General features: G+C 37.4%; 1 protein-coding gene across 1 annotated transcript in view; it reads left to right on the top strand.

Moving 5' to 3' along the window:
* LOC119596965 (acid ceramidase-like) overlaps window positions 1-11280 on the top strand; it is a gene marked incomplete at its 5' end in the record, with an annotated part of 18175 nt that extends 6895 nt beyond the window's left edge. Inside the window, 6 exon segments of the mRNA XM_037946365.1 lie at window positions 6555-6748; window positions 7088-7232; window positions 7398-7492; window positions 7922-8051; window positions 8182-8415; window positions 9388-11280. Of these exon segments, the coding sequence (XP_037802293.1) occupies window positions 6555-6748; window positions 7088-7232; window positions 7398-7492; window positions 7922-8051; window positions 8182-8415; window positions 9388-9477 (888 nt within the window).
* Between the last annotated feature and the right edge of the window lie 245 nt (window positions 11281-11525).

The following is an 11525-nucleotide window of genomic DNA, read 5'->3' as shown; positions in this document are numbered from 1 at the left end:
ATGAATTTAATGTTCATCCTGGCCTCGATTTTGGTTGATTTCATGTTGCTTGAATGGTACCTGACTTCCAACTGGCGGCGATGCATTATTTCCTGCATTTAAGGGTTCATGGTTGAACATGTTATAACACGTTGGTACAAGAATGTTCAGGTGCACTGAAATCAAAATCTTTCCGTATGATTTTTAGGTATGGACTTTTTCCATGAACTTTTTGAAGCCCCTTCGTAGCTGAACAGCATAATCATGTCACCCCTTTTCCTTCTTTCTTCCAAAGTAGTAAATTCTATTTTCTGTAGTCATATCTCATATCTCTTAGAATAGGTGTCCATCTTGTGGCTGCTTTTTTAAACTCTTTCCAGCAAGTGTACATTCTTTTTTAAATGTGAACTTCATACCACTGCACCTTATTCTAGACTAGGTCTTATGATGGCTCTAATGATCTTCTTTACCTTATCTGTGTCCACATGAACAAATGCCCTCTTCATGTTGGCAGTTGGCCCTAGCATCTTATGGACGTTTTCATCTATATGATCATTTGTGCTTAGGTTCCTGTTTATGATTATTCTATTGATCTGTTGTTTGTCTTACTCTCTCCAAACCAGGATACATGGCATTTATGGGTGTTGAATTCCATTTTCCAAGTAGAACTGCATATAAATAAATCCTTGATGTCACTTTAGAGGCATTAGAAAGAGATATCATCTCTTATCCTTTTTTGTATATTTGCATCATCTACAAACATATTTAAATAACTTCTTAGGCTTATGTTTGACCCTAAATCACTGATGAAAAAGGTAAACAATTAACACCAAGACGGATCCTTGAGGTGCTCCACTACTTACTCGGCTCCATGTAGAGTACTTAACTCTAATTACAGTGCTCAGTCTGTCTTTCATGTAGGAAGTCTTTTATCCATTTGAGGAGTTTGCCTTTCTCTCCACCTAGGTGTTCAAATTTCCATAAGTCTTCTATGGGACACCCTATCAAATGCCTTTTTAAAGCCTACAGATACACAGTCCACCCAGCTGTCTCTTTCTTGTAATAATTCAGAAACTCATAAAAGATTTGCCACATGTGACCTTCCTTCCCTAAAACCAAATTGCTCATTTTATATCATATCGTGTTTTTCAAGTACTTCATCCTGCTGTTTCCTTGTTATCATTTCAAACATTTTACATACTACACTGGTTAATGAAACTGGTCTATAATTTATAGGATTTTGTAAAAGTGTAAAGTTGGCAAGTTGGAATATTAACAATAAAGCAGTACATAGTTCTCCAGCACGTTCCCTAAGAATCCAATTGGAAATCTCATCTGGTCCCTCTTTAGTCTTGTCTAACCCTTTCAGTAGGTCTTCTATTTTCAGTATTCTGATTTATGTTTGTACGGTTATTTGCCATTTCAAGTATGGGTCATGAACCAAAAACAGACTGAAATTTCTCATCAGGGATTTCACAGATTTCCTCCTCTTTAGTATAAGCAATGGTATTGTCTTTGATGGCACTAATCTGATCTATCCGGAGTGACCACCCGAGGCTTAATCTCAGGCGTGCTTTCCGGGTAGGCACTTGGAACATCCGGTCCTTGCGGCAGGATGAGCGGTTACCTCTGCTATCGCGGGAATTGAAGCGACTGGGAGTTGAGGTGGCTGCCCTCTCAGAGGTGAGAAGACCTGGTAGCGGCACGATCAGTGTGGGTGGTTACACCTACTACTGGTCGGGCCGCAGCGATGGTCACCACCTCCAGGGTGTAGCCATAGCCATCTCCAGTCAACTTCAGCCCGCGGTAGTCGAGGTGACACCGGTTGATGAGCGTATTATGGCATTGAGACTGAAGCATGCTTTTGGCTTCTTGTCTCTTATTGCTGTATACGCTCCTACCGATGTATATAAAATCGATGTGAAAGAGGCGTTCTACGCCAAACTCGCATCTGTGGCAGACGATTGCCCCCGGCGAGATATTTGCATTGTTCTGGGCGACTTCAATGCGGTATCCGGCTGTGACCAAGCTGGCTACAAGATGTCTGTCGGCCCCCATGGCTCGGGAGCTGATCCCAGCAGCGAGAATAGCCTCCTTCTCCGGGACTTTGCTAGGTCCCAGAAAATGAGGATCTCTGGCTCCTGGTACCAGCGCTCCAACCCGCATCGCTGGACTTGGTACAGCGATACGGGTACAGTGGCCAAGGAGATCGACCACATTCTTGTTAGCACGTGATGGAGGATCCTCCAGAACTGCAGGGTTTACCGGAGTGCCGAGTTCTGTGGCACCGACCATAGGCTGCTTGTGGCTACCCTGCGGGTCCACTTCAAAACTCACCGTCCCTCCAGTGGCCACCCTAAGGTGTTTCACCAGGACAGACTAAGGGAGGAGGAGTGTGCCCGTGGGTTCACCATGACAGTCTCTGACCGATTCACAGAACCCAGCAACCTGACGTATCCAGTTGCTCTGTGGGAGTTCTTCAAGCGCGTAACACTCAAAGCAGCTCAGGAGTCCATTGGCGTATGCCCAAGGACAAGGCAGAATTCCATCTCCCTGGAGACATTAGAGGCCACTGAAGCATTTCGCAAGGCTCGGCTAAATGGGAATCAAGTCTTGCTTCGTTCCATGGTGCGTAGGGCTCGGACACTGCTGAGAAGGGACAAGGAACAGTTCATCAGGAATCTTGCTGAGGAGGTTGAAGGGCATTTCTTGGTAAATGACCTTCGCCCTGCCTACCAAGCCCTGAGAAAACTGAACCCCAAGCCCTCCTCACAGTTGACTGCAGTCCGATCAGCGGATGGACAGATCATCTCAGATCATGCTGGGGTTCGTGAACATTGGGCAGAGTATTTTGAACAGTTGTACCAGGTGGACCCTCCAACAGTTAGCTTGGATGCAAGCGATGTCGCAGTGCCTGTGCCGGACCCACCCATCAGCGAGGAACCTCGTACCCTAACAGAGGTTAGGCTGGCGATTTCCAAGCTGAAGAGTGGGAAAGCTGCAGGTATATGTGATATCCCTGCTGAACTGCTAAAGGCTGGGGGTGAACCTATGGCTCGGGGCCTGCATACAGTCCTGACTGCCATTTGGCAGTCTGGTACCATTCCCCCTAACCTGTTGAGGGGCGTGGTCATCCCTCTCTGGAAGGGGAAAGGGGATCGTTGGGATTGTAGCAACTACCGTGGCATTACACTGCTCAGCATACCAGGCAAGGTTCTCGCCCACATTCTTCTGAAACGGATCCGCAACCACCTACTGAGGCATCAGAGACCAGAGCAGTCTGGATTTACTCCTGGCAAGTCCACAATAGACCGTATACTAGCGCTTCGAGTAATTGTGGAATGCCGTCGTGAGTTTGGTCGTGGGTTGCTCGCAGCCTACATCGACCTCAAGAAGGCGTTTGACTCAGTGCATCGGGAATCACTATGGGAGATCCTGAGGCTCAGGGGAATTTCGACACAGATTATTGGCCTGATAGCAAGCCTCTATACTGGTACTGAAAGTGCTGTAAAGTGTGGTGGGGTATGTCGAACTTCTTCCCTGTTAGGTGAGGCAAGGCTGTGTCCTTGCACCAACACTTTTCAACACTTGTATGGACTGGATAATGGGCAGAGCTACTAGCCAAAGTCAGTGTGGAGCAACACTAGGCAATATTAAGGTCTCAGACCTTGACTTTGCCGACGATGTTGCCATCCTATCTGAGTCCTTGGAGTCACTTGTGGCGGCTCTTGATGCATTTAGGCGAAGCCCCTAGGCGAAGCCCCTAGAGGTCTTCTGGACCAAGACCAAGATTCAGGACTTTGGGAGCCTGTTAGGGGAACCCGTTCAGTCGATCCATGCTTGCGGCGAGGACGTTGAAGTTACAGAAAGTTTACATACCTTGGTAGCGTAGTCCATACCTCTGGGTTGTCAGACCAGGAAGTCAGTAGAGGGATTGGTCTGGCAACAGGAGCCATGAACTCGATCAACAGGAGCGTTTGGAGATATCGGTACCTATGCAGAAGGACCAAGCTGCGTGTCTTCAAGGCCTTGATACTACCAGTTTTGCTCTATGGAAGCGAAACCTGGACGCTATCCAGTGTCTTGGAGTCTTGCCTTGATGCCTTTTGTAACAAGTCCCTTCGCCGGATCATGGGGTACAGTTGGCAGGACCACGTGTCCAACCGGCGGTTACACCGTGAGTCTGGTATGGGACCTGTTACTTGCATAATCCGGGATCACCAACTCAGGCTATATGGCCACCTAGCTCGCTTCCCTATGGACGACCCTGTCCATCAGGTTGTCTCCCTGCGAGACAACCCTGGGTGGAAGAGACCTGTGGGACGACCTAGGAGATCATGGCTTGGGCAGCTCGACGAGACCTGTCACGAGGAATTAGAGATGGGCCGTGTGCCTGCCTGGAGACTCGCCTCGAGGGATCCTCGTGGCTGCAAGCGAAGGGTGGATGCGGCCATGCGCCCCCGTCGGCGTTAGCCCCTTGATGATGATGATGAATCTGATCAATAATTTTAGTTTTACTATTTGTAGTTAAAGAAGAGCTTTGGTTGATTTCTACATTTGTTGACTACACCCTTTCCAAAGTCTATTTTCACCTCCCTCATGGTTAGGGTATTTTAATTTCTTCCAACTTTATGCCTTTCATACACTGCCTGAAATCTTGTCTTCTGAGCCTTTTCCAAAGGCGATGCTTGTTTTCTCTCATTTTCTTGCATTTATCGTTGAACTATTTTTAGCAAGTTTTTGCTTCAGTTTTGAATCTTGATACAATTTTCTCTACTCCTTTCTCATAGACCACAAAATTTTAATATTGTATATAAAAGTTCTTTTCATCCAGAAGTCTTTCCCAGTTTATGCCATCAAAGAAATCATTAAAGCTTCTACAATTACTTTTCCCTTAGTTAAGATGAGTTTTTCCTGTAGCAGACAGTATTTTAGTTTAATAACTACATGGTAACTTTCCCTAGAGGAGGACAGTACTCTATATCCATATATCATCTTAAAGCATTGTGAATTTTAGGTCAAGCATAGACAGTATATTTAGCCCTTTTATCCTGGTATGATCTGTTATATTTTGGAAAAGGCAATTTGTAACTTCTAGTAATTTTGCATTCTACAAATCTATCTGTGCTCAGCAACTGAAATATTCTCAGTCAATATTGCTTTTAAAATCCCATTACAAGATTTTTTTTTCTTTTACAGTGGTTTCCAAAATTGTAGCTCTTCTTCCAGGCTCTTTAATGTTCCTTGAATTAGCTTTTGGTAATTTTCTTGTGACCACACCAATGTATGAAGTGGCATGAACACACCAATGTATGAAGTGGCATGAACACTTGGATATTGTTATGTTTACTCCATTTGTTTCTACCTCAACTGCTAATAGTTCTACTATGGGGTCTTGCATTTATCTCTAACTTCTATATAATAATTCCTTTCCCTGTTGATATTGCTACCCCCCCTCCATTTCCATTTGCCCTGTCTTTTCTCCTAATATTATAGTCTCTGAGTCCTAATGTTGCATCATCTATAGAGGAATCCAGTTTTGATTCAGTGATGCATATTACATCTGGTTTAATTTCAATTATTGTATCTAGTTCTAGTAACTTTGAAGATAAACCATCTGTAATTGTGTAAACTCTTAGAGACTAAAGTTTGTCTGTCTCCGCATTTTGGTTCCAGTATTAGCTTCGTTGTGTTTGGAGACCTCTCACCTTGTAGTATTTTCTTCTAATGTCCCTGTTTCATTTTTGTTCTTTACCTTTCCCAATTTTTCTGCAGTATTTATCTGTCAACTTTTTCTTATCCAGATTTTCTTATATTCTTCATGGGTGGCCAGGGCTTGAGCTCTCTTTATTACATCAATTACCATTTGCTTATTCATGAACTCACTTTTAAAGGGCGTGTGTGTGTGTGTGTGTGTGTGTGTGTGTGTGTGTGTGTGTGTGTGTGTGTGTGTGTGTGTGTGTGTGTGTGTGTGTGTGTGTGTGTGTGTGTGTGTGTGTGTGTGTGTGTGTGTGTGTGTGTGTGTGTGTGTGTGTGTGTGTGTGTGTGTGTGTGTGTGTGTGTGTGTGTGTGTGTGTGTGTGTGTGTGTGTGTGTTGTGTGTGTGTGTGTGTGTGTGTGTGTGTGTGTGTGGTGTGTGTGTGTGTGTGTGTGTGTGTGTGTGTGTGTGTGTGTGTGTGTGTTAATAATTGCATTAACCTGCTGATTGTTGTTGTTGTTTTTTCCACAAAATATTTCTCTATTTGACTATAATGACATGCGCCATATTGTATTTAATATTTAATGATTGAGTAAAGTTAAATTTACATTCATATTTCATAGTTCTAACATCCAATGTTCATTATATTATACAGGTAGTTATCTGACCATCTGTTTTCATTCTACTTATGTTTTATAACCTTTAATGTGGTATTTGCTTCTGTGAATAACAAATACAATCTGTAGAAAATCCAATTGAATGGTCCTTTAGTTAATAATTTTTTTTTTTTTTTACAAAGCAAAGGTAGACACAAGTAAAGTCCCATTAATGCAATAGAAATGTAAAATGTATTGAATTTCTTCTCTAACCTTGATAAGGTTGCCGCCTCTCTACCCCATCCATATGATGAAGAAATCATCGGAATCTCGAAGGTCACAGGACTGCCCCTTCCAGAAACAACTCTCTATAACATTTTCTATGAGGTGTTCAGCTTCTGTACCTCAGTCATCGCAGAAGATAACACGGGCAGATTGTATCATGGCAGAAATCTTGATTTTGGATTACTTATGGGGTATGATTTTGTTGTTGGTATAAAGTAGTTTATCTGAATAGGTAGACAGACAGATAGATTGAATTTCTTTGTAGAACAGAATATTTTTTCATAATCAGGGAGAAAATTTGAATTCCTAATTAAGAAATGAAAGTAATGTATTTTGCTTATTATGTAAGAAGTATTGCTTTGATGTATTTAACACTTTGTAAGTATACTTTTAGGATCTTTCCTTTTTCAACTGAAAATAATTTCTTACCCACTTAGTATACACTGCATACAGTGCAAAGAAGTTATATGATTATGTTACATTACTTATATACTTATTTTTGCCATTGTAGAAACTTCTCTTTCCAATAGGTGGGATACAAAGAATCATACATGGCGTGTATCTGAGCTACTAAAACCCCTTGTCGTTCATCTAGAATGGAAGAAAGGAGGAAAAACAGTATATGAATCGATAAACTATTCAGGGTATATTGGAATTCTCACTGCAGTCAAGAAGGTATACCATCATTTTTAAACCTTCAATTTTTTATAGTTGTAATGTCTTTATTTTCAGACTGAATGAAAGATATGAAATATTTCATACACTGTTTGATTTTTGAATATTTGATTCATTTAGAACATTTATTAAAAAACTGTTTAAAAAAGGTACATGTATTTTCAGGAAAAATTCACCTTCAGTTTAGATGAGAGATTTGTATTAAATGGTGGTTACATGGGTTTTCTGGAGTGGATCCTTTTCAAGGATTATTCACAAAAGTAAGTAGTTTTCGCATGACAGAATAAATGTTATATGTGTATTTAATAATGTAGGTGTACTTATATTTATATGCTTTATATGCTTTATATGCTTTCATATATATGAAAGAGATGTTCAGTGAAAATAAATTGTATGTTTTTTTATGACTACGATAGTTAATGAACTGAATTATTAATTAAGAAAGATTAATGGTAATTGTCACAAAACCTGTTCAGAGATGGCCATTGCACCTTTTTGTGTATTAAAAAAATGAGATAACACATGTTATTGTAATATTCAAAGCTCAGGTAAAAAGAATTTAGTAACCAGTGAAAGAGCAAATTATTTATCTTCTATCTCATAAAAGTTGTGTAATTAAATCATTAATTAACATTTTTTTTAGAGATTCTTAATTACTTACTTATTTATTTACTTACTTTTATTTTAAGATGGGTATCATTCTTGACACGAGAAGTAATGGAAGAAGCCCAAAGCTATGAAGAAGCAAAGAAAATGTTCTCACATTCTCGTCTAATTGCGCCCGCATACTTCATCCTAGGAGGCTCAAAACCTCGAGAGGCAAGTATAGCCAATGTTATACAGAATGGATCTTTACTACTTTTCTTACAGGCAAATGAGTATTTGTATAGCATATTGATTATGAGATACTGATTATTAACATGTAACTAAATGGAACTGTATTTTTTAGGGAACCATTATTACACGATGGCGAGACAACTTCCACACAGACGACCTCTTCTCAAAAAAATCTGGCTCAGGAACATGGTATCTTGTTGAAACAAACTATGACCAGTGGAAGTCACCCCCATTTTACGACGACAGGAGGACACCTGCTGTCACCTGTTTGGATAAGTCAGGACAGAAAAATGCATCTCTTGCACTTATTTACAATGTTCTTTCAACAAAGCCTGTTTTCAATAAGGTAAGTAAATCTTTATAAATCTGAGCAGTAAAAATTGTGCTTTTACTTCTTTAGATAAGATAGGTCCATTCTGTCAAATAACAAATGGTATATAATACACACAAAAAAATAAATTAAAAGAAAAAAAAAATAATTAGAATAAAGATAAGAAAGTATGATCTAAAAGTATTCCTAGATGACAAGCATCACTTTTATATTAGAAAATATCAATTATCTTAGGATATTTTGGTACCCATATTCAAATACTCTTCATGAAAGCAGTTAAGATGTCACGAGATCTGAAGAAAAGTTGCAAGTGATATGTAATTATGATAGTAATATCATCTGTTTAAATGTGTAAAATATTACAAAGGTCTAAGGTCTAAGGTAGGGGTGATCCCTTCATCAGTCTTCATCTCCTATGCCCCCACAACAACAAGCAAGGGATTGAGGGGAGGGAATGGAATGAGTGTTTAGTGCAAGAGGTATGAGGTAAAAAGTACAGAGGAATAATTTAAAGGTGTCCATGAACATTTTGGCTGAGGGCAAATATTTATTTATTTATTATTATTATTATTATTTTTTTGCCTAATATATTTTTAAAGATGCTAATATTACCTTTATTTATTTATTTATTTTCTTTTTTGTCTTTACTTATGTCTGTTAAATTAAATCATTGTTAAAGCAGACTCTGCTCAGATATTAATGATAGATGCTAAATATATTTTTTTCCAGTCTCTTCACTTACATATATCAAGTTTAATAATTATTATAAGAGACATTGATCACATCAGTGAAATACTCTATTTTTTCAACAGAGAAATGCATAGTATAATTAATTGCTCCAAGTTCTGCACACATGGTTATCAACATGAAGAATTATCATAATAGAGACAACAGTTAGACTTTAGTGAAATACATTTTTTTCCGTTATAGCTGACTACTTGCACGACAGTTAGACATTAGTGAAATACAATTGTTTTTCCATTACAGCTGACTACTTACACAAGTCTGATGGATGTGCAAGAAGGTTACATCGGTGCATGGCTCAGATACTGTGAAGATCCCTGTTGGCCATGGTGAGCTAAGTTCTTTCATGCCAAGTGAATGAGGTTCCCAGTTTACATAAGAAACATTTATATATTCTAAGTTAGGGAAGTATTTATGCAGTAATGGGCATTATGGAAACCATGACTACCTAAATAGAAATCTATTATATACAGATACTTCCTTTTTTGTATACGTATATATATGTCATATATTTATATTTTGCTTTTAGCTATGTTATGCATGCTGTTCATAGCTATACATTGTTAGAGTTCCTTTCATATTCTTTTTAGAAATATGTTTGCATAACAATATTGTTTACACTGTATAAAAATACATAATTCTATGTTATATGCTATGTTAAATCAAATTAATTTAATTTAATTCAAGAAAGAGTGGCATAATGAATGATTAAGTTATATAGTGATAAGCTGTATTGTTAATATATGATATTGAGTTTCTTATATATTTAGTTGTTTTTCATAGTAAATGAAAAGCTAAACAGATAACACAAGCTGTAATAATTTTTTCCTAATTTACTTGATCTGTGATTTGCAACCAAGTACATTACTGTATTAGCAGTAATATTACAAGTCAGTATTTTTATTTATAAATCAACATTTTATTGACATTATGTTTTTAAGAAAAATATTTTGCGAATCAAATTTGCATGATGTGTATTTCATATATGAAATATTGTGTTAACAAATACCGTATCCCATGTGACTGCTTCTAGGGAATCCACAAAGTATCCAACAGGTTTTGAATTTTCTTTGTTTAAAGGAATTCTCTTGAGTGTGTATATATGTCTTTAAGTTAAATGTGTGCATAGATGTCTATATTAATTTGTGCAACTTTCCAAACTAGTTAAGTTTTTATAAACTTGTGATTTGTCCCAGTGAATAAGATCAGTGCAACAGTGTAAATTTGCAATTTTTATATATTAAACACACATATCAACATAAAAACAAAACTGCACAAGCAAACAAAAATACACAAACACATATATTTAGCGCAACCAAAGATTATACTGTGTTTATATAAATATATGTAAATATACAATTTCATTGTAGTTCATATGTATACTAGACTATATGTGTTTTCAAAGGGTGGTCTAACTACAGGCTAATAGGCCACTTGTGTATTAATTTTTTCTGGCCTGGAAGCCCTTATGTAAATAAATGGGTTTATTTTAAAGAAGTTTTTAAAAATTCTGTATTTGCCTCCACAATTATGCATAGGAAATATTAGGTTACTAGTACAACATTTACGTTGAGTGAAAATCTCAGTTGAAGATCATGATTAACATAGAGTAAGAACATTGTTTGTTTATGAATTAGATTTGTAGCCATAGCCTAATTCAATTAATTTTGAAGTGGCCCATTGGGTTGAAGTTGAACCACACTGTGTGAACATTTGTAATATAGATATATTCATGTGTGATTATTTTTAAATATTTTTAAAGTATTTGGTAAATAATATAAAACAAATGAATATATTTTTGAAAATATAACTGAATTGGTCATCATTTAACATTAGATATACAGCATAGAGTATCTTCTTTGTTAGTTCCCAAAAAGTAGAAGAAAGTATGAACAAGGAAGATTAATTCCACAATGCAAGTTGAGTGTTGACATTTTCTTATTACAGCTTTATGGGAATTTTAAGTAATATGAAAATGTTTGTCATATATATTGTATATGGAAATCATTCACTCTCTTGTATATCTGCTTCTGTGTCACAGTACTCTCTCTTTTCCTCCTAACGTGTGATAATGTAAGCAGAATACGTAATAAAGATTCACATGACCTGAAACTTTAAATATACACTCTTAGCAAATTCTTTGTTTTATTAATCATTATGGGAGACCTATACCTAGTTTACTTATTACCATAGAAATCAGTGAAAAAAAGAGAATATATATATATATATATATATATATATATATATATATATATATATATATATATATATATATATACATATTTATATTTATATATATATATTTTTTATTTTATATATATATATATATATTTTTTTTTAAGTCCTCCATGTCACAGGTGTTGAAAATCAAATTAACACGC

The sequence above is a fragment of the Penaeus monodon genome, chromosome 38 (assembly GCF_015228065.2).
Source record: "Penaeus monodon isolate SGIC_2016 chromosome 38, NSTDA_Pmon_1, whole genome shotgun sequence".
NCBI lineage: Eukaryota > Metazoa > Arthropoda > Malacostraca > Decapoda > Penaeidae > Penaeus > Penaeus monodon.
This window is presented reverse-complemented; position numbering and strand designations above follow the sequence as displayed.